A 24,242-nucleotide genomic window follows, 5' to 3' on the forward strand; every position below is an offset into this window, starting at 1 on the left:
TCATGACTCATTCATTTCCCCTCTGGCCAGAGTCCCACAGAGGTCCACTACGGCAACCAGATCCAACGATACACACACACACACACATTATGAAAGTGGGATCCAACCCCCCCCCCCTCACACACTAGGGCAGTGAGATCCAACACTGCCACAGTTAACCCAGAGAGGAATGTAGTCACTCATGACATCATCCTGCAGGCATGTGCAAACAATCACAGAAACTGGATCTAATTAGAGGACGTCTCTCTCACACACACACACACACACACACACACACACACACACACACACACTCCTGTAGAATCCTTCCAACTACACTGAACAAAAATATAAACGCAACATGTAAAGTGTTGGTCCCATGAACTGAAATAAATCATCCCAGAAAATTTCCATTCGTACAAAAAGCTTATTTCTCTCAAATGTTGTGCACAAATTTGTTTCCATCCATGTTAGTGAGCATCGTGTGGCATATCAAGAAGCTGATTAAAGAGCATGATCATCACATCCCTGGGTCGCTCCTCTTTTTAGTTCGCTGCAGCTCGCGACTGGATCGAGCTGCAACAAAACACTCAAACTGGACAGTTTTATCTCCATCTCTTCATTCAAAGACTCCATCATGGACACTTACTGACAGTTGTGGCTGCTTCGCGTGATGTATTGTTGTCTCTACCTTTGTGCTGTTGTCTGGGCCCAATAATGTTTGTACCATGTTTTGTTCTGCTACCATGTTGTGTTGCTACCATGCTGTGTTGCCATGTGTTGTTTGTCTTGCTATGTTGTTGTCTTTAGGTCTCTCTTTATGTAGTGTTGTGTTGTCTGTCTTGCTATGTTGTTGTCTTTAGGTCTCTCTTTATGTAGTGTTGTGTTGTCTGTCTTGCTATGTTGTTGTCTTTAGGTCTCTCTTTATGTAGTGTTGTGTTGTCTGTCTTGTTGTGATGTGTGTTTTGTCCTATATTTTTTGTATACATTTAAAAAGAAATCCCAGCCCCTGTCCCCGCAGGAGGCCTTTTGCCTTTTGGGCCAGTAACCGACAAGGTACAAATCAAGGTACAACTCTGTTGTTCTGCCCCCGAACAAGGCAGTTAACCCACTGTTCCTAGGCCGTCATTGTAAATAAGAATTTGTTCTTAACTGACTTGCCTAGTTAAATAAAGGTTACATTTTACATTTTAAATTAAAAAGTCTATCTGCCCGGTACAGTTGAAACCGGGATTTATCAGAGAAGAGCACACTTCTCCAGCGTGGCCAATGGCCATAAAAGGTGAGTATTTACCCACTGATGGTTTGCTGATGTCGGGTTATGGTGTGGGCAGGCATAAGCTACGAATAAATGTGCCTTTTATTGATGGCAATTTGAATGCACAGAAATAACCTTAAACAGATTGAGGTCCGTTGTCGTGGCGTTCATTCACCGCCATCACCTCATGTTTCAGTATGATAACGCACGGCCTCATGTCGCAAGGATCTGTACACAGTTCCTGGAAGCTGAAAATGTCCCATGGCCTGCATTCTCACCAGACATGTCACCGATTGAGCATGTTTGGGATGCTCTGGATCAACATATACGACAGCGTGTTCCAGTTCCCAGCCCATTTCCAGCAACTTCACACAGCCATTGAAGAGGAGTGGGACAACGTTCCACAGATCACAATCAACAACCTGATCAACTCTGTGAAGGAGATGTGTCACGCTGCATGAGGCAAATGGTGGTCACACCAGATACTGACTGGTTTTCTTTATCTAAGGTTTCTGTGATCAACAGCATATCTGTATTCCCAGTCATGTCAAATCCATAGATTAGAGCCTAATGCATTTTTCAATTGACAGATTTTCCTTATATGAAATGTAAACTCAGTAAAATCTTTGAAAATACTTCATGTTGCGTTTATATTTTTGTTCAGTGTATATAACGACCTGCCCGTATCACTATCGCTATGGGAATGCCCTTTGAACCCAAGGTGAGTTTCAAAGGGAGTCACACAACTCAACTAATTTTGCACGCCCAATTTTTCAGTTTTTGATTTGTTAAAAAAGTTTGAAATATCCAATAAATGTCGTTCCACTTCATGATTGTGTCCCACTTGTTGTTGATTCTTCACAAAAAAATACAGTTTTATATCTTTATGTTTGAAGCCTGAAATGTGGCAAAAGGTCGCAAAGTTCAAGGGGGCCGAATACTTTCGCAAGGCACTGTAAATGCATGATGTTGAGACGGATTGCTCTTCCTGGAACAAAGACATTGATTACAAATAAATAGTAGTTCACCTTGGGAAACAATAAAAAAAAAAGTTATTGAATTGAATTCAGTAGGACTATAAAATACTGCACATGAACCACATGGATGAAACGTGAAGACAACAGAGAGGAACAGCGTATGTAAAATCATTTATTGGTTGAGGACGTATTATAGTTGACATGGCCTTTCTACCAGGCTTGGTGGTTAATATTAACAGTACAGCTTCCTACTTCCTCTACTCTTTAGTCTCAGACATGGAGCTTCACCATTCAACAACAAAATCAAAAATCAAAATCATCTTTACATTTACTTGATACACACAGGTGTGTGTGTGACGGTGTGGAATGTGTGTGAGGGTTAAACATTATGAGATGGTCAACTATAACAATATACATGATTAAGATCAGATTATGGACAGAGCAGAGCACAGAGCCAGGTTACTATAGCCTGGGTTACACCCTATGGGCCCTGGTCAACAGGAAGCACACCATATAAGGAAAAGGGAACCATTTGGGATTCAGACATTATAGTTAAGCAGACAGCATCACTCCAAATAACCTTAGTCAGCCAATCACATCGCTCTATCCCACCCACAGAATCAAGGCTGACTAACTGGCTGGTTCACCAGATGTGATTAAGAAACTAAACACGAGCATCGTATTGGTCCAGACAAACCACATGATCTCAACACGAGGACTTCCTACTCCAGATTACCACATTAACAACACATAGGACCAGTTTCCGGGACACAGATTCAGCAGTTTTGGTCCAGTAGGATTCATGTGAGTCCAGGAGGCCAGCCTGTAATTAAGCAATAAGGCACAGGGGGGGGTGGTATAGTGCCAATATACCACAGCTAAGGGTTGTTCTTAGGCACGACGCAGCGTGGAGTGCCTGGACACAGCCCTTAGCCGTGGTATATTTGCCATATAAACCCCCAAGGTGCCTTATTGCTATTAGAAACTGGTTACCAACGTAATTAGAGCAGTAAAAATTAAATGTTTTGTCATACCTGTGGTATACGGTCTGATGTAGCACGGCTGTCAGCCAATCAGCATTCAGGGCTTGAACCACCCAGTTTGTAATTCTTTATAAATGGTGAGTGTCAACATCAGGCTGTATTTTGTCTGTTTTACAGCAGGCTAGTGTTCTCCGGAGAATCCAGCTGAGTTTAACACAGCATGTTGGTTTTCTTCCATAGTGAGTAGCATGCCAGGGCTAGGAGGCGGTTCCAGACCACTGTGTGTGGTGTGTTGCTCTCTCCTGCGTCTCTCTCATTACCATGACATTCCTTCACACAGACACTTGACGGCCATCCTTCCTTGTTCCATCGCCATAAGCAACAACAGCCCAGCAGAGAGAAGGAACACAGTGCACATCAAAATGACGACATTGTACACGACACTGTGCACTTCAAATTTAAAAAAACAAGTGTAATGAACCCAGATGTTGTTTTCTGTCTGATCTAACCTACTCTCTGACAGGATATGTGTAATCTAAAGAGAATATAGTGACATGGAGTGGCATCTCCTCACAAGTCCAGTATGTATGTAAGCGCTGCATATTAGTCTTTGGCATGGTTCAGTATCGGAGAAGCCCATTGGTTGAGCTGACGTTCACGCCAGACCAATAACAGGAGAGCAGAAGATCAGGTCAATGCTTCATCGTCGTGGATTTAAAAACCTCATATTTACTTGGTTAAATAACATCCACATACGTTTCCCAGTGACATAGAGGGACATAAAATAAAACCATTAAATCGGAGTCTGAATCGATTTTTAAAAAACTGTTTTGATTGAAAGAGATCCACCGTATTATCAATTGTAAGACTTTAATTCTTTAAGACTTTAAATTCTTTACGACAGTATTAAGACATCTATAAACGTTCTTCAGGGCTTGAGACTTTTTCAGAGAGGCAGCTGTTCTCATACACTCCTCAGAGTACACTACAGCTGCACCAACCCACCACATCCACCCCAGGAGGTTAACAGACGGCCCTACCAGGCCAAAACACCACATCCACCCCAGGAGGTTAAACAGACAGCCCTACCAGGACAACCCACCACATCCACCCCAGGAGGTTAACAGACAGCCCTACCAGGACAACCCACCACATCCACCCCAGGAGGTTAACAGACAGCCCTACCAGGACAACCCACCACATCCACCCCAGGAGGTTAACAGACAGCCCTACCAGGACAACCCACCACATCCACCCCAGGAGGTTAACAGACAGCCCTACCAGGACAACCCACCACATCCACCCCAGGAGGTTAAATAGACGGCCCTACCAGGACAACCCACCACATCCACCCCAGGAGGTTAAATAGACGGCCCTACCAGGACAACCCACCACATCCACCCCAGGAGGTTAACAGACAGCTTTACCATCACATCAACCTCACTCTTCCCCCTGTGTAGGAAGCACTGATCAGAACCAAGAGATACAGCAGTCTAGCTAGGGAGGCCTGTCCCGTACCACTGTAGGGGTTGGAGGTCAGGGCCCTATACCACTGTAGGGTTAGAGGTCAGAGGTTAGGATAGTATGTTTAAAACCATGGTTACTTGGTTAGATTACAGTACTGTTCATGTTGCTCTAAACACAGTAAAAAAAAAACTGAAAATAAATCATTCAGAGAAAATTCAAAAAAAGAAAGCGCCTGAAATGAACTGAAAAAACTAAACAATAAGATGTACAGCTGTAGTTCTAACAATAGTATAATAAACAATAATAAACAATAATAACAACAACAACATGTGTGTATAGATATGTAGGTACTAGAGAGGGCTATTCCAGTTATTTCTCTTCTCCTCAGATAGATGATGTTAGCTGGGTCTCAAATGGAACCCTATTCTCTATAGGGCACGATCACAGCCCCTAGGGCTCGGATCATAAGTAGTGCACTACGTAGGGAACAAGGGTGCCATTTGGGACTCACAGTCCCGGTCTGGTTGAGGGCGCCTTGCTCCGGGTTTTGGCACAAGACTTTAACGTCCACGGTGAGATGAGACCAGGGGATTGGCTGAAAATGTATTCCATACGGCGAGATGAGACGACGGGACAGGTCTGGGAGACATGACAGGCTCCGCCTCTTACTGGTCCCCCTCCACTCGCCTCTTGCGGACTGGAGAGAAGACAGGAAGAGGACAAGGAGAAAAGGACAAGGAGGAATTGTACAGTGAGATAGAAACTTGATCAAAACACAGCAAACAACATGGTGATCAAACAATCCTAAAACAGTCCCGTGCTGGTCAGAAGAGACAGAAGAGTCCAACCCTATGATTTTAAAGTGCATACAAGCCCCCGTCAGTCAAACCAGCCCACGTCAGAGTCAAACCAGCCCACGTCAGAGTCAAACCAGCCCACGTCAGAGTCAAACCAGCCCACGTCAGAGTCAAACCAGCCGTATGCTAACGAAGAGGTCAATCCAGCTTATGCTAACGAAGAGGTCAAACCAGCCTTATGCTAACGAAGAGGTTAAACCAGCCGTATGCTAACGAAGAAGTCAAACCAGCCGTATGCTAAAGAAGAAGTCAAACCAGCCTTATGCTAACGAATAGTCAAACCAGCCTTATGCTAACGAAGAGGTCAAACCAGCCTTATGCTAACGAAGAAGTCAAACCAGCCTTATGCTAACGAAGAAGTCAAACCAGCCTTATGCTAACGAAGAAGTCAAACCAGCCTTATGCTAACGAAGAAGTCAAACCAGCCTTATGCTAACGAAGAAGTCAGGGCTTCAGACAGGACAGGAGGAGAGAGGCCCTGGGCTTCAGACAGGACAGGAGGAGAGAGGCCCTGGGCTTCAGACAGGACAGGAGGAGAGAGGCCCAGGGCTTCAGACAGGACAAGAGGAGAGAGGCCCAGGGCTTCAGACAGGACAAGAGGAGAGGGGCCCTGGGCTTCAGACAGGACAAGAGGAGAGAGGCCCAGGGCTTCAGACAGGACAAGAGGAGAGAGGCCCAGGGCTTCAGACAGGACAAGAGGAGAGAGGCCCAGGGCTTCAGACAGGACAGGAGGAGAGAGGCCCAGGGCTTCAGACAGGACAGGAGGAGAGAGGCCCAGGGCTTCAGACAGGACAGGAAGAGAGAGGCCCAGGGCTTCAGACAGGACAAGAGGAGAGAGGCCCAGGGCTTCCGACAAGACAGGAGGAGAGAGGCCCTGGGCTTCAGAAAAGACAAGAGGAGAGAGGGAACAATGTCAAACGACAGGAAAGAAAGGAGGAAGAGCTCTTTCAACAGGACTAGAAGAAAAAAGTCTGTCTTCAAGAAGAGAAGCTAAATGTCGTCCTCACCAAAGCCCTGGGTATAAAACAACATGAACCAAATCCACCCACCCTCTGCGTCACCATGGAAACAGCTGGAAATGTGTCTGAGATGGTAGAATTATGATATAACACTGTTATAGTAACCCTATCAGACTGACTGTAGTATAATATACTGTGTTATAGTCAGACTGACTGTAGTATAATATACTGTGTTATAGTCAGTCTGACTGTAGTATAATATACTGTGTTATAGTAACCCTGTCAGTCAGACTGTAGTATAATATACTGTGTTATAGTAACCCTGTCAGTCAGACTGTAGTATAATATACTGTGTTATAGTAACCCTGTCAGTCTGACTGTAGTATAATATACTGTGTTATAGTCAGTCTGACTGTAGTATAACATACTGTGTTATAGTCAGTCTGACTGTAGTATAATATACTGTGTTATAGTCAGACTGACTGTAGTATAATATACTGTGTTATAGTCAGTCTGATTGTAGTATAATATACTGTGTTATAGTAACCCTGTCAGTCTGACTGTAGTATAATATACTGTGTTATAGTCAGTCTGACTGTAGTATAATATACTGTGTTATAGTCAGACTGACTGTAGTATAATATACTGTGTTATAGTCAGACTGACTGTAGTATAATATACTGTGTTATAGTAACCCTGTCAGTCTGACTGTAGTATAATATACTGTGTTATAGTCAGTCTGACTATAGTATAATATACTGTGTTATAGTAACCCTGTCAGTCTGACTGTAGTATAATATACTGTGTTATAGTCAGTCTGACTGTAGTATAACATACTGTGTTATAGTCAGACTGACTGTAGTATAATATACTGTGTTATAGTAACCCTGTCAGTCAGACTGTAGTATAATATACTGTGTTATAGTCAGTCTGATTGTAGTATAATATACTGTGTTATAGTCAGTCTGATAGTAGTATAATATACTGTGTTATAGTCAGTCTGACTGTAGTATAATATACTGTGTTATAGTAACCCTGTCAGTCTGACTGTAGTATAATATACTGTGTTATAGTCAGACTGACTGTAGTATAATATACTGTGTTATAGTAACCCTGTCAGTCTGACTGTAACTATACTGTGTTATAGTTAGTCTGACTGTAGTATAATATACTGTGTTATAGTAACCCTGTCAGTCTGACTGTAGTATAATATACTGTGTTATAGTCAGTCTGACTGTAGTATAATATACTGTGTTATAGTCAGTCTGATTGTAGTATAATATACTGTGTTATAGTCAGTCTGATTGTAGTATAATATACTGTGTTATAGTCAGACTGACTATAGTATAATATACTGTGTTATAGTAACCCTGTCAGTATGACTGTAGTATAATATACTGTGTTATAGTAACCCTGTCAGTCTGACTGTAACTATACTGTGTTATAGTTAGTCTGACTGTAGTATAATATACTGTGTTATAGTAACCCTGTCAGACTGACTGTAGTATAATATACTGTGTTATAGTCAGACTGACTGTAGTATAATATACTGTGTTATAGTAACCCTGTCAGTCTGACTGTAGTATAATATACTGTGTTATAGTAACCCTGTCAGTCAGACTGTAGTATAATATACTGTGTTATAGTCAGTCTGACTGTAGTATAACATACTGTGTTATAGTCAGTCTGACTGTAGTATAATATACTGTGTTATAGTCAGTCTGACTGTAGTATAATATACTGTGTTATAGTAACCCTGTCAGTCAGACTGTAGTATAATATACTGTGTTATAGTCAGTCTGACTGTAGTATAATATACTGTGTTATAGTAACCCTGTCAGACTGACTGTAGTATAATATACTGTGTTATAGTCAGTCTGACTGTAGTATAATATACTGTGTTATAGTCAGTCTGACTGTAGTATAATATACTGTGTTATAGTCAGTCTGACTGTAGTATAATATACTGTGTTATAGTAACCCTGTCAGACTGACTGTAGTATAATATACTGTGTTATAGTCAGACTGACTGTAGTATAATATACTGTATTATAGTAACCCTGTCAGACTGACTGTAGTATAATATACTGTGTTATAGTCAGTCTGACTGTAGTATAATATACTGTGTTATAGTCAGTCTGACTGTAGTATAATATACTGTGTTATAGTCAGACTGACTGTAGTATAATATACTGTATTATAGTAACCCTGTCAGACTGACTGTAGTATAATATACTGTGTTATAGGATTGGCCCAAAAGAGGCTAATCCTAAAAGCTGAGTGATGGTGTGTGTGTGTGTGTGTGTGTGTGTGTGTGTGTGTGTGTGTGTGTGTGTGTGTGTGTGTGTGTGTGTTCTTACTCAGGTCATTGTTCTTGGTGATAGCAGCAGCAGCTCTAGCCCGTGGGCCTTGCTGACAGAAGTGGTAGCCAAACTTCACTATGCTGTTGTTGTCCTCCAGCATCTTAGCCATCTCCATCTCTACTGAAGTCCCCAGCTGCTGCCTCTGTAGAGACACACACACGTCAAGAACCACACACACACGTCAAGAACCACACACACACATCAAGAACCACACACACACACATCAAGAACCACAAACACATCAAGAACCACACACACATCAAGAACCACACACACACACTCCGCTTGGTCTGACTCCTGGAGAAGTCAACAGTGCGTCACCGACCAACATTTTTTAGATGCCCTCCTGTTGACCACAGTGACAAAATGGAGCTGTTTTAAAGTTATTTTCCTGCAATTCTACACATTTTGCCATGTGGCTGAGAGAACATGTGAATCCTACACATTTTGCCATGTGGCTGACAGAACATTTGAATTCTACACATTTTGCCATGTGGCTGAGAGAACATGTGAATCCTACACATTTTGCCATGTGGCTGAGAGAACATTTGAATCCTACACATTTTGCCATGTGGCTGAGAGAACATTTGAATCCTACACCATTTTGCCATGTGGCTGACAGAACATTTGAATTCTACCCATTTTGCCATGTGGCTGACAGAACATGTGAATCCTACACCATTTTGCCATGTGGCTGACAGAACATTTGAATTCTACCCATTTTGCCATGTGGCTGACAGAACATGTGAATCCTACACCATTTTGCCATGTGGCTGACAGAACATTTGAATTCTACACATTTTGCCATGTGGCTGACAGAACATTTGAATTCTACACATTTTGCCATGTGGCTAAGAGAACATGTGAATCCTACACATTTTGCCATGTGGCTGAGAGAACATGTGAATCCTACACATTTTGCCATGTGGCTGAGAGAACATGTGAATCCTACACATTTTGCCATGTGGCTGACAGAACATTTGAATCCTACACATTTTGCCATGTGGCTGAGAGAACATGTGAATCCTACACATTTTGCCATGTGGCTGACAGAACATTTGAATTCTACACATTTTGCCATGTGGCTAAGAGAACATGTGAATCCTACACATTTTGCCATGTGGCTAAGAGAACATGTGAATCCTACACATTTTGCCATGTGGCTGAGAGAACATGTGAATCCTACACATTGTGCCATGTGGCTGACAGAACATTTGAATTCTACACATTTTGCCATGTGGCTGAGAGAACATTTGAATTCTACACATTTTGCCATGTGGCTGACAGAACATTTGAATTCTACACATTTTGCCATGTGGCTGACAGAACATTTGAATTCTACACATTTTGCCATGTGGCTGAGAGAACATGTGAATCCTACACATTTTGCCATGTGGCTGAGAGAACATTTGAATCCTACACCATTTTGCCATGTGGCTGAGAGAACATGTGAATCCTACACCATTTTGCCATGTGGCTGAGAGAACATGTGAATCCTACACCATTGTGCCATGTGGCTGAGAGAACATTTGAATCCTACACATTTTGCCATGTGGCTGACAGAACATGTGAATCCTACACCATTTTGCCATGTGGCTGAGAAAACATTTGAATCCTACACCATTTTGCCATGTGGCTGAGAGAACATTTGAATCCTACACCATTTTGCCATGTGGCTGAGAGAACATGTGAATCCTACACATTTTGCCATGTGGCTGAGAGAACATTTGAATCCTACACCATTTTGCCATGTGGCTGAGAGAACATGTGAATCCTACACCATTTTGCCATGTGGCTGAGAGAACATGTGAATCCTACACATTTTGCCATGTGGCTGAGAGAACATTTGAATCCTACACCATTGTGCCATGTGGCTGAGAGAACATGTGAATCCTACACATTTTGCCATGTGGCTGAGAGAACATGTGAATCCTACACATTTTGCCATGTGGCTGAGAGAACATTTGAATCCTACACCATTGTGCCATGTGGCTGAGAGAACATGTGAATCCTACACATTTTTCCATGTGGCTGAGAGAACATTTGAATCCTACACCATTGTGCCATGTCTTAAGCAATCTGAGTGACTCAAACGTTGTAACTAAATGAACGGGGGCCCCACATCACAACAAATGTTTTTGAATTCTAGATTCTCCCTGACGTCCTAAATGTTTGGTGACTGTTAGATGATCTTTCTCTGTTTAGATTTTCTACTTTAGATCTGGTTTTAAGTTCCAGCTGAAAACTTTTTACCATCCTGAAAAATTGGACAAAAACCCCTGTAGTGAGTTAGTGTGTGTATAGTTAGTGTGATCATGTATGTGTGTATTTAGTGTGATGTGTGTTTATATTTAGTGTGTGTGTTACCTGGTTGTCTAGCTTGATCTCAGTGACAGTGAGTGTGTGTGTGTGTGTGTGTGTGCTACCTGGTTGTCTATCTTGATCTCAGTCAGTGTGTGTGTGTGTGTGTGTGTGTGTGTTACCTGGTTATCTATCTTGATCTCAGTCAGTGTGTCGTTGTCTCGGAGAGAGTCCACCAGAGCAGCAGCACCAGCGCTGGTGATGAAGTTAGACTCCAGGTTGAGACTCCGCAACCACTTGTTCTCCTTCAGCATCTCACTCATCGCCTGGGAGGGGGGGTAGTTAGGAGTGGGTTGGAGCAAAAACCTGCACATACACTGCTTCACAGACAGACACCCAGACAGACACCCACAGACAGACAGACACCCAGACAGACACCCAGACAGACACCCAGACAGACATAGACACCCACAGACAGATATAGACACCCACGGACAGACAGACACCCAGACAGGCACCTACAGACAGACATACAGACAGACATACAGACAGACATACAGACAGACATACAGACATACACAGACACCCAGACAGACAGACAGGCACCTACAGACAGGTATACAGACACCCAGACAGACAGACATAGACAGACAGACAGGCACCTACAGACAGACAGACAGACACCCACCACAGCGATGGGGTCGTTGCTCCGTGTGGCGGCGAGGCTGAACTTCTTGACGTGTGTGTTCCTCTCCATGGCCTTGGCAAACTCCTTCAGCGTGGGAATGGGAATGTTCTGGAACACCAGGAAAATACAGGATAATCACATCTTGTCTCCTTGTGTGTGTGTCAGTGAGTTTATATATATATACAGTGCCTTGCGAAAGTATTCGGCCCCCTTGAACTTTGCGACCTTTTGCCACATTTCAGGCTTCAAACATAAAGATATAAAACTGTATTTTTTTGTGAAGAATCAACAACAAGTGGGACACAATCATGAAGTGGAACGACATTTATTGGATATTTCAAACTTTTTTAACAAATCAAAAACTGAAAAATTGGGCGTGCAAAATTATTCAGCCCCTTTACTTTCAGTGCAGCAAACTCTCTCCAGAAGTTCAGTGAGGATCTCTGAATGATCCAATGTTGACCTAAATGACTAATGATGATAAATACAATCCACCTGTGTGTAATCAAGTCTCCGTATAAATGCACCTGCACTGTGATAGTCTCAGAGGTCCGTTAAAAGCGCAGAGAGCATCATGAAGAACAAGGAACACACCAGGCAGGTCCGAGATACTGTTGTGAAGAAGTTTAAAGCCGGATTTGGATACAAAAAGATTTCCCAAGCTTTAAACATCCCAAGGAGCACTGTGCAAGCGATAATATTGAAATGGAAGAAGTATCAGACCACTGCAAATCTACCAAGACCTGGCCGTCCCTCTAAACTTTCAGCTCATACAAGGAGAAGACTGATCAGAGATGCAGCCAAGAGGCCCATGATCACTCTGGATGAACTGCAGAGATCTACAGCTGAGGTGGGAGACTCTGTCCATAGGACAACAATCAGTCGTATATTGCACAAATCTGGCCTTTATGGAAGAGTGGCAAGAAGAAAGCCATTTCTTAAAGATATCCATAAAAAGTGTTGTTTAAAGTTTGCCACAAGCCACCTGGGAGACACACCAAACATGTGGAAGAAGGTGCTCTGGTCAGATTAAACCAAAATTGAACTTTTTGGCAACAATGCAAAACGTTATGTTTGGCGTAAAAGCAACACAGCTGAACACACCATCCCCACTGTCAAACATGGTGGTGGCAGCATCATGGTTTGGGCCTGCTTTTCTTCAGCAGGGACAGGGAAGATGGTTAAAATTGATGGGAAGATGGATGGAGCCAAATACAGGACCATTCTGGAAGAAAACCTGATGGAGTCTGCAAAAGACCTGAGACTGGGACGGAGATTTGTCTTCCAACAAGACAATGATCCAAAACATAAAGCAAAATCTACAATGGAATGGTTCAAAAATAAACATATCCAGGTGTTAGAATGGCCAAGTCAAAGTCCAGACCTGAATCCAATCGAGAATCTGTGGAAAGAACTGAAAACTGCTGTTCACAAATGCTCTCCATCCAACCTCACTGAGCTCGAGCTGTTTTGCAAGGAGGAATGGGAAAAAATTTCAGTCTCTCGATGTGCAAAACTGATAGAGACATACCCCAAGCGACTAACAGCTGTAATCGCAGCAAAAGGTGGCGCTACAAAGTATTAACTTAAGGGGGCTGAATAATTTTGCACGCCCAATTTTTCAGTTTTTGATTTGTTAAAAAAGTTTGAAATATCCAATAAATGTTGTTCCACTTCATGATTGTGTCCCACTTGTTGTTGACTCTTCACAAAAAAATACAGTTTTATATCTTTATGTTTGAAGCCTGAAATGTGGCAAAAGGTCGCAAAGTTCAAGGGGGCCGAATACTTTCGCAAGGCACTGTGTATATATATATATATATATATATATATATATATAAAATGTGTGTGTTTCTGTGTGTCTGCAAGCGTATGTGTGTGTGTGTGTGTGTCTGAGTGTGTGTGTGTGTGTGTGTGTCTGTGTGTGTGTCTGTGTGTCTGCGTGTGTGTGTTTGCGTGTGTGTGCGTGTGTCTGTGTGTGTGTGTCTGTGTGTGTGTGTGTGTGTGTGTGTCTGTGTGTGTGTGTCTGTGTGTGTGTGTGTGTGTGTGTGTCTGTGTGTGTGTGTCTGTGTGTGTGTGTGTGTGTGTGTGTGTGTGTGTGTGTGTGTGTGTGTGTGCGTACCTTGATGTTGTTGAGGTTAACCTCCGTCAGCGCAGCGTCGTTGTTTTTTATCCTCTGCAGAGTGTCGTCTACGTTAGTGGGGTTGGGAGGCTCATCAAACACGGGGTTCATCTTCTCCCCCTTCACCACGTCTGAAACATATCATCTGTATCCATCACACCTCATTTATATAGGAGGACTGTGGTCACCAAACAACCAGGTGGAACCAAGAGCAAATATAACCCTGGTTATGTTGGGGTTAGTAGTGTAGCGGTTACATGGTGGTTGTGTTGGGGTTAGTAGTGTAGAGGTTACATGGTGGTTGTGTTGGGGCTAGTAGTGTAGCGGTTACATGGTGGTTGTGTTGGGGTTAGTAGTGTAGAGGTTACATGGTGGTTATGTTGGGGTTAGTAGTGTAGAGGTTACATGGTGGTTATGTTGGGGTTAGTAGTGTAGAGGTTACATGGTGGTTAGTAGTGTAGAGGTTACATGGTGGTTGTGTTGGGGTTAGTAGTGTAGAGGTTACATGGTGGTTATGTTGGGGTTATTAGTGTAGCGGTTACATGGTGGTTATGTTGGGGTTAGTAGTGTAGAGGTTACATGGTGGTTATGTTGGGGTTAGTAGTGTAGGGTTACATGGTGGTTATGTTGGGGTTAGTAGTGTAGAGGTTACATGGTGGTTGTGTTGGGGTTAGTAGTGTAGCGTTACATGGTGGTTAGTAGTGTAGCGGTTACATGGTGGTTATGTTGGGGTTAGTAGTGTAGAGGTTACATGGGGGTTAGTAGTGTAGAGGTTACATGGTGGTTATGTTGGGGTTAGTAGTGTAGCGTTACATGGTGGTAACTGTGTTTACGTTGTGGTTACATTGTGGTTGTGTTACATGGTGGTTATGTTGGGGTTAGTAGTGTAGAGGTTACATGGTGGTTGTGTTGGGGTTAGTAGTGTAGCGGTTACATGGTGGTTATGTTGGGGTTAGTAGTGTAGAGGTTACATGGTGGTTATGTTGGGGTTAGTAGTGTAGAGGTTACATGGTGGTTATGTTGGGGTTAGTAGTGTAGCGTTACATGGTGGTAACTGTGTTTACGTTGTGGTTACATTGTGGTTGTGTTACATGGTGGTTATGTTGGGGTTAGTAGTGTAGAGGTTACATGGTGGTTGTGTTGGGGTTAGTAGTGTAGCGGTTACATGGTGGTTATGTTGGGGTTAGTAGTGTAGCGTTACATGGTGGTTATGTTGGGGTTAGTAGTGTAGAGGTTACATGGTGGTTATGTTGGGGTTAGTAGTGTAGCGGTTACATGGTGGTTATGTTGGGGTTAGTAGTGTAGAGGTTACATGGTGGTTAGTAGTGTAGAGGTTACATGGTGGTTGTGTTGGGGTTAGTAGTGTAGAGGTTACATGGTGGTTATGTTGGGGTTAGTAGTGTAGAGGTTACATGGTGGTTAGTAGTGTAGAGGTTACATGGTGGTTGTGTTGGGGTTAGTAGTGTAGCGGTTACATGGTGGTTATGTTGGGGTTAGTAGTGTAGCGTTACATGGTGGTTATGTTGGGGTTAGTAGTGTAGAGGTTACATGGTGGTTATGTTGGGGTTAGTAGTGTAGCGGTTACATGGTGGTTATGTTGGGGTTAGTAGTGTAGAGGTTACATGGTGGTTAGTAGTGTAGAGGTTACATGGTGGTTGTGTTGGGGTTAGTAGTGTAGAGGTTACATGGTGGTTATGTTGGGGTTAGTAGTGTAGAGGTTACATGGTGGTTAGTAGTGTAGAGGTTACATGGTGGTTGTGTTGGGGTTAGTAGTGTAGAGGTTACATGGTGGTTAGTAGTGTAGAGGTTACATGGTGGTTATGTTGGGGTTAGTAGTGTAGAGGTTACATGGTGGTTATGTTGGGGTTAGTAGTGTAGCGGTTACATGGTGGTTATGTTGGGGTTAGTAGTGTAGAGGTTACATGGTGGTTATGTTGGGGTTAGTAGTGTAGAGGTTACATGGTGGTTGTGTTGGGGTTAGTAGTGTAGAGGTTACATGGTGGTTGTGTTGGGGTTAGTAGTGTAGAGGTTACATGGTGGTTATGTTGGGGTTAGTAGTGTAGAGGTTACATGGTGGTTATGTTGGGGTTAGTAGTGTAGAGGTTACATGGTGGTTGTGTTGGGGTTAGTAGTGTAGAGGTTACATGGTGGTTGTGTTGGGGTTAGTAGTGTAGAGGTTACATGGTGGTTAGTAGTGTAGAGGTTACATGGTGGTTATGTTGGGGTTAGTAGTGTAGAGGTTACATGGTGGTTAGTAGTGTAGAGGTTACATGGTGGTTATGTTGGGGTTAGTAGTGTAGAGGTTACATGGTGGTAACTGTGTTTACGTTGTGGTTGTGTTGAGGTTACATGGTGGTTGTGTTGTGGTTGTGTTATGGTTACATGGTGGTAACTGTGTTTACGTTGTGGTTGTGTTGTGGTTACATGGTGGTAACTGTGTTTACATTGTGGCTGTGTTGTGGTTACATTGCGGTTGTGGTTACATTGTGGTTGTGTAGTGGTTACATTGTGGTTGTGTACTCACTGTTGTATCCTCCGTCTTTACTGCTGGTTCCATCGTAGCTCTGGGTGCTGGTCACCAGGGTATGGACACCTAGGATGGCTGTGGACAAACACACAACAACAGACTTAGTGTGTGTGTCTACCATGGGACAAGCCTGGCTGACAGTGTGTATGAAAGACTCCTGTATTTAGCTGTCCTTGGAGAGACTGGAGACAGTAAGATACACAGATCCTTCTAACGCAGAGAGAGAGAGACAGAGAGACAGAGAGACAGAGAGACAGAGAGAGAGAGAGAGAGAGAGAGAGAGAGAGGCTGTGTGTGTCTCTGTCCCTAAGAAGACAGCCTACCTACCCCCTCCCCCTTACCTGCCAGGTCACAGAGTTCAGTGTCGGTAGCACTGGACAGGGCCTCTTCTAGTTCCGGGTCAAGGGTCGTTACCTCTTCCTGACGAGACTCGATGGGCCGCTGCTTGGGAACAAATGCCTTGCCTACAGAGAGAGGCAGAGCGAGAGGGAAGATATGGGAGAGAGATGGGAGAGAGGGAAAGGGAGAGAGAAAGAGGGAGAGAAGAGTGAGAACCTGACTAGGCAGATGTATCCAACTTCCTGTTGACCCTCTGGTCTCTTCTGTACAGGTCATTCCCCAGCTGACACAGGAAGGACCACAATGCACTGCAGAAGCGAAGGCGGTCAGCCAGAGAACCACTGTTTATTTTTCATGTCCAGAGAGACAGATAAACAATCACCCCTGCTAATAAACTCATCAATATAGTCAATACCGCATATGAAACAACAACCAGTAAGTTAGTAGTAGCTGGAGTTGAAAGGGAGTCTGATGTCTCCGCCGTGCAGTTTGAAGGAAGTTGCTAACTAGCGTTAGCACAATGACTGGAAGTCTATGGGTATCAGCCACTGGTTAGCTCTAACTTCCTTCATACTGGACACAGAGACATAAAAATGGTATCCGCTAGTTACCCTGGGGGCGTAGAAAAAAGGGCCTCGTTGTTAAAATCCCAAAGTAGCCCGTTAACTTGGAGATAGATCGTTTTCTCCTCTCATCCTCAGCAGTGGTTCAGAAACTACTTGGGATGTTAAAACGCTTTCAGGGTAAACTAAAACTACTAAACCAAATACAAAATGGATATATATATATATATATTTTAAATAGCCTATAAATGAGGACTTCCAATTACCAAAATAAAAGCTAGACAATCAGGACCGTCATTGATTTTGTTAATATGTTTGGAGCATAAGAACACAACATTAGTCATGTCAAAATGCGTAGAATTGTAGGAAATTAGCTTTAAAACCACTAAATGTTTTCTCGACCGCCAAGATGGAAGCCTCAAATATTCTTGCCCAGGGCCCCGGACAGAACTCAGCTGTACAGATGCCCCCTTTTCTCCTCTCTCTCGTTCCACCACCCTTTCTTCTCCTCTCTCTTTCATTCTACCACCCTTTCTTCTCCTCTCTTTCATTCTACCACCCTTTCTTCTCCTCTCTTTCATTCTACCACCCTTTCTTCTCCTCTCTTTCATTCTACCACCCTTTCTTCTCCTCTCTCTCATTCTACCACCCTTTCTTCTCCTCTCTTTCATTCTACCACCCTTTCTTCTCCTCTCTTTCATTCTACCACCCTTTCTTCTCCTCTCTTTCATTCTACCACCCTTTCTTCTCCTCTCTTTCATTCTACCACCCTTTCTTCTCCTCTCTCTCATTCTACCACCCTTTCTTCTCCTCTCTCTCATTCTACCACCCTTTCTTCTCCTCTCTCTCGTTCTACCACCCTTTCTTCTCCTCTCTCTCATTCTACCACCCTTTCTTCTCCTCTCTCTCATTCTACCACCCTTTCTTCTCCTCTCTCTCATTCTACCACCCTTTCTCACCCCAATTTCATCATATCCAATTCCCGATCTCGTCTCATTGAAACTCCCCAACTGGTTCGGGAAAGGCAAAGGTTGATTCATGCGTCCTCCGAAACATGACTTGCCAAAATGAGCTTCCTAACACCTGTCAGCTTAACCCAGCCGCACCAATGTGTCGGAGGAAACACCATTCAACTGACAGTCGAAGTCAGCCTGCAGGTGCCCGGCCCGCCATAAGGAGTCGCTAGAGCACGATAAGCCAACTAAAGTCCCCCCCCCCCCGGCCAAACCCTCCCCTAACGACGCTGGGCCAATTGTGCGCCGCCCTATGGGACTCCTGGTCACGGTCAGTTGTGCGACACAGCCTGGGATCAAACCCGGGTCTGTAGTGACACCTCAGACATTCCCTTAGACCACTGCACCACTCGGGAGCCCCCAAGACCCTTTTTGCTCCAGAAACAAACTCCACATTTTTACTAATAATGTCATAATAACACTCAATGTATAAAGAAATGTTCCCAATAGCCCATTCTCAAATCTACATTCAGTTAGATGTTTTGAAGAAGGGTTTTATTGATCTATTTTCTACTTAATCTTTAGTCTGTGTATATTCTTTCACCACATCTAGCCATAGGATGAAGGGGAAATGTTTGCAGTTTTTAATATGATATCTGAGTGAGACGAACTACCAAAAATCTAAATGGTACAGTGTGTCCTCCGGCCGGTAATTCAACCATGATAACAAGTTTAGATAGCTGCCCGCAAAACTAACTTAGCAGCGTAAACATGTGTGTTTGCTGACATGGGCTAATTGACTGACTATCAGTGAATGACATAAGCAGAAAAACTGCTTATGCACAACCAAATTTAGAAATTGCAACTTGTGTATTCTACTTATCTAACTGTCAACAGTAAATTGAGACCCCGACAGGGGGGAGGGGGGGGATTGATCTGCCAGTTTCCCATCCCTGCTTTAGAGTCTAGAGTTGCGAAACCCGAGTAACTTTCCCAAATTCCCACTTAAAAGATTCCAGGATTCAGGACCCATCTAGTGTTGAACCCAGGGGAGATTCAGGACCCTGCTAGTGTTGAACCCAGGGGAGATTCAGGACCCTGCTAGTGTTGAACCCAGGGTAGATTCAGGACTCTGCTAGTGTTGAACCCAGGGGAGATACAGGACCCATCTAGTGTTGAACCCAGGGGAGATTCAGGACTCTACTAGTGTTGAACCCAGGGGAGATACAGGACCCATCTAGTGTTGAACCCAGGGGAGATTCAGGACTCTACTAGTGTTGAACCCAGGGGAGATACAGGACCCATCTAGTGTTGAACCCAGGGGAGATTCAGGACTCTACTAGTGTTGAACCCAGGGGAGATACAGGACCCATCTAGTGTTGAACCCAGGGGAGATTCAGGACTCTACTAGTGTTGAACCCAGGGGAGATACAGAACCCATCTAGTGTTGAACCCAGGGGAGATTCAGGACTCTACTAGTGTTGAACCCAGGGGAGATACAGGACCCATCTAGTGTTGAACCCAGGGGAGATACAGGACCCATCTAGTGTTGAACCCAGGGGAGATTCAGGACTCGACTAGTGTTGAACCCAGGGGAGATTCAGGACTCTACTAGTGTTGAACCCAGGGGAGATTCAGGACTTGACTAGTGTTGAACCCAGGGGAGATACAGGACCCATCTAGTGTTGAACCCAGGGGAGATACAGGACCCATCTAGTGTTGAACCCAGGGGAGATTCAGGACTCGACTAGTGTTGAACCCAGGGGAGATTCAGGACTCTACTAGTGTTGAACCCAGGGGAGATTCAGGACTCTACTAGTGTTGAACCCAGGGGAGATACAGGACTCTACTAGTGTTGAACCCAGGGGAGATTCAGGACTCTACTAGTGTTGAACCCAGGGGAGATGTAGGACCCATCTAGTGTTGAACCCAGGGGAGATACAGGACCCATCTAGTGTTGAACCCAGGGGAGATGTAGGACCCATCTAGTGTTGAACCCAGGGGAGATTCAGGACCCTACTGGTGTTGAATCCCCAGGGGCTGCATTCGGTCTTCAACAAGGTCCGTAGGGCCGCAATGAAAATTGGTTATATTTCCTTACCATCAAAACTGGCAAAAAAAAAAAAAGATCCTCTATCATTTTGGGGGAATTTGATGCTCCTTGACTGTCTCATTCTGGTGTTTATCAGAGCTGGACACAGTCAAACTGTATGTCCCTTATTAGTTGTACAGGTTCGATTTGGTTTGAGTCATATTAAAGTATATTGAGTTTGTTTCCCCAACAGAAACAACATTTAGTGTATTTATTGTGTTGTACTCAAACCCACGCCGAGGGACGGATTGGCCGGATCCAGCCCGGGTCGTATGTTTGACACCCCTGCTCCAACCCTTCCTATCTGGACGGGGTTATATTGTTCCTCTAGGAAGCACATCGACTGCTTAGCCCTGACTGTGTGTGTCTGTGTGTGTTCCAGTCTGTAATTGTATAATACAGCTATCATTATTCTCAATTATGTCTATTTGAACTAACACTACATTAGTCAATGTTTCATACACACACACACACACACACACACACACACACACACACACACACACACACACACACACACACACACACACACACACACACACACACACAGTATTCTATTTCCCATTACACACATTTTCCGTGCTCTCACTCTCTCTGCCTGCATATCTATACACCAGTCTGTAATTACTGTACCTAGGAATGACATCACCACCAGCGAACCAGAGCACACACCCCAGAACCCATATCTTACCGATGAACACACACAAGACATTTCCATTACTCATGTACTTGTCTTGTTTAGTTCATTTTCTCTGAGCTGTGTGAGATTGATGTCATGATGTTTCTACTCTGGGGTCTCTAGAGGTCGTTTTATCCATAATGCTAACTCCTAGCGGCTAATGTATATTAGCTGCTCCAACTCAATCGGAGGTCGTTTTATCCATAACGCTAACTCCTAGCGGCTAACGTATATTGGCTGCTCCAACTCATTCTGAGGTTGTTTTATCCATAATGCTAACTCCTAGCGGCTAATGTATATTAGCTGCTCCAACTCATTCTGAGGTCGTTTTATCCACAACGCTAACTCCTAGTGGCTAATGTATATTAGCTGCTCCAACTCATTCTGATGTCGTTTTATCCATAATGCTAACTCCTAGTGGCTAATGTATATTATATTGCTGCTCCAGTTTCAACTGACCTGAGCCCTAGGACCATGCCCCAGGACTACCTGACATGATGACTCCTTGCTGTCCCCAGTCCACCTGACCGTGCTGCTGCTCCAGTTTCAACTGTTCTGCCTTATTATTATTCGACCATGCTGGTCATTTATGAACATTTGAACATCTTGGCCATGTTCTGTTATAATCTCCACCCGGCACAGCCAGAAGAGGACTGGCCACCCCACATAGCCTGGTTCCTCTCTAGGTTTCTTCCTAGGTTTTGGCCTTTCTAGGGAGTTTTTCCTAGCCACCGTGCTTCTACACCTGCATTGCTTGCTGTTTGGGGTTTTAGGCTGGGTTTCTGTACAGCACTTTGAGATATCAGCTGATGTACGAAGGGCTATATAAATAAATTTGATTTGCTCCAACTCATTCTGTGGTCGTTTTTATCCATAACGCTAACTCCTAGCGGCTAATGTGTGTCTACTACAGCGGTCTTTAGAGAACACACCAACAGAGCCAGAGACAAGACACAGAGAGAGAGAGAGAGGGCTAGAGAGAGAGAAGGAAGGGGTAAAGAGAGAGAAGGAGGGGCTAGAGAGAGAGAAGAAGGGGCTAGAGAGAGAGAAGGAGGGGGCTAGAGAGAGAGAAGGAGGGGGCTAGAGAGAGAGATGGAGGGGCTAGAGAGAGAGAAGGAGGGGGCTAGAGAGAGAGATGGAGGGGCTAGAGAGAGAGAAGGAAGGGGCTAGAGAGAGAGAGCGAGGGCTAGTACAATGTGTTCTACTGCAGGATGGACTGTATCTAAGTTGTACAGTGTGTTCTACTGCAGGATGGACTGTATCTAAGTAGTACAATGTGTTCTACTGCAGGATGGACTGTATCTAAGTGGTACAGTGTGTTCTACTGTAGGATGGACTGTATCTAAGTGGTACAGTGTGTTCTACTGCAGGATGGACTGTATCTAAGTGGTACAGTGTGTTCTACTGCAGGATGGACTGTATCTAAGTGGTACAATGTGTTCTACTGCAGGATGGACTGTATCTAAGTGGTACAGTGTGTTCTACTGCAGGATGGACTGTATCTAAGTGGTACAGTGTGTTCTACTCTGCTCTGTCTGGTTGCTGCTATTTCTGTCTGTCCTGTGTACCGTCTACCCATGAACCCTTCTGCTTTGTCTTGGTTTGTGTGTCTTGGTTTGTGTGTCTGTGTGTGTGTGTGTGTGTGTGTGTGTGTGTGAGAGAGAGAGACAGAGAGCAGACATCTTTACATAACACAGCTGGAGATCTTCATCAGACTGAGGAGACAAGACCGTCTGCATCTCTCGCTCGTCTCGCTCTCTTTTCTCCCTCCCTCCCCGTCTCTCTCCCTCCTTCAGTCGGGCCCCGGAGGCATTGTCATGGAAACCCAGCAGCAGCAGAAGGAAAGAGACAGGAAGTCACGGAACAGAGAGTAAAGTCTAAACTCCTCTATGCTGCTGCTGGGGGCAACTAACTTGTTGGCCAGACGTTACAACACACAGCTACATACAGAGGCTGCTATTCTCCCCAACCCCATCAGCACGTAATCCTTTACAGGTACCAGTCAACAGGTACCAGTCAACAGTTACAACACACAGCTACATACAGAGGCTGCTATTCTCCCCAACCCCATCAGCACGTAATCCTTTTAACCAGTCAACAGTCACCAGTCAACCAGTCAACAGTCACCAGTCAACAGTTAACCAGTCAACAGTTAACCAGTCAACAGTTAACCAGTCAACAGTTAACCAGTCAACAGTTAACCAGTCAACAGTTACCAGTCAACAGGTACCAGTCAACAGTTACAACACACAGCTACATACAGAGGCTGCTACTCTCCCCAACCCCATCAGCACGTAATCCTTTACAGGTACCAGTCAACAGTCACCAGTCAACCAGTCAACAGTCACCAGTCAACAGTTAACCAGTCAACAGTTAACCAGTCAACAGTTAACCAGTCAACAGTTAACCAGTCAACAGTTAACCAGTCAACAGTTACCAGTCAACAGGTACCAGTCAACAGTTACCAGTCAACAGGTACCAGTCAACAGGTACCAGTCAACAGTTACCAGTCAACAGGTACCAGTCAACAGGTACCAGTCAACAGTTACCAGTCAACAGTTACCAGTCAACAGTTACCAGTCAACAGGTACCAGTCAACAGTTACCAGTCAACAGGTACCAGTCAACAGTTACAACACACAGCTACATACAGAGGCTGCTATTCTCCCCAACCCCATCAGCACGTAATCCTTTACAGGTACCAGTCAACAGTCACCAGTCAACCAGTCAACAGTCACCAGTCAACAGTTAACCAGTCAACAGTTAACCAGTCAACAGTTAACCAGTCAACAGGTACCAGTCAACAGTTACCAGTCAACAGTTACCAGTCAACAGTTACCAGTCAACAGTTACCAGTCAACAGTTACCAGTCAACAGGTACCAGTCAACAGTTACCAGTCAACAGTTACCAGTCAACAGTTACCAGTCAACAGGTACCAGTCAACAGTCTCCAGTCAACAGTCTCCAGTCAACAGTCTCCAGTCAACAGTTACCAGTCAACAGTTACCAGTCAGTGAACAGTTACCAGTCAGTGAACAGTTACCAGTCAGTGAACAGTTACCAGTCAGTGAACAGTTACCAGTCAACAGTTACCAGTCAACAGTTACTAGTCAACAGTTACTAGTCAACAGTTACC

At 44.2% G+C, this 24,242-nt stretch overlaps 1 protein-coding gene across 2 annotated transcripts in view; it reads right to left on the minus strand.

Moving 5' to 3' along the window:
• Positions 1–2,367: 2,367 nt before the first annotated feature.
• The window catches only part of LOC139411769 (tropomodulin-3-like), a 47,740-nt gene continuing 25,865 nt past the window's right edge, over positions 2,368–24,242 (minus strand). The window contains exons 4-11 of one of the 2 annotated variants that reach the window (XR_011634640.1): positions 16,823–16,945; positions 16,479–16,556; positions 13,955–14,085; positions 11,833–11,940; positions 11,327–11,470; positions 8,841–8,985; positions 4,287–5,361; positions 2,368–4,188 (exon numbers count right to left, since the gene is read on the minus strand). Coding sequence is in view for 1 of the 2 variants with exons in the window: in XM_071158501.1 (XP_071014602.1) it covers positions 5,330–5,361; positions 8,841–8,985; positions 11,327–11,470; positions 11,833–11,940; positions 13,955–14,085; positions 16,479–16,556; positions 16,823–16,945 (761 nt within the window). In the remaining variant the exon portion in view is untranslated. Of the gene's footprint in view, positions 4,189–4,286; positions 5,362–8,840; positions 8,986–11,326; positions 11,471–11,832; positions 11,941–13,954; positions 14,086–16,478; positions 16,557–16,822; positions 16,946–24,242 lie in introns of those variants that run through there. The other variant, XM_071158501.1, reaches the window with a different exon arrangement.

The sequence above is a fragment of the Oncorhynchus clarkii genome, chromosome 6 (genome assembly GCF_045791955.1).
Source record: "Oncorhynchus clarkii lewisi isolate Uvic-CL-2024 chromosome 6, UVic_Ocla_1.0, whole genome shotgun sequence".
In the NCBI taxonomy this organism is placed as follows: domain Eukaryota; kingdom Metazoa; phylum Chordata; class Actinopteri; order Salmoniformes; family Salmonidae; genus Oncorhynchus; species Oncorhynchus clarkii.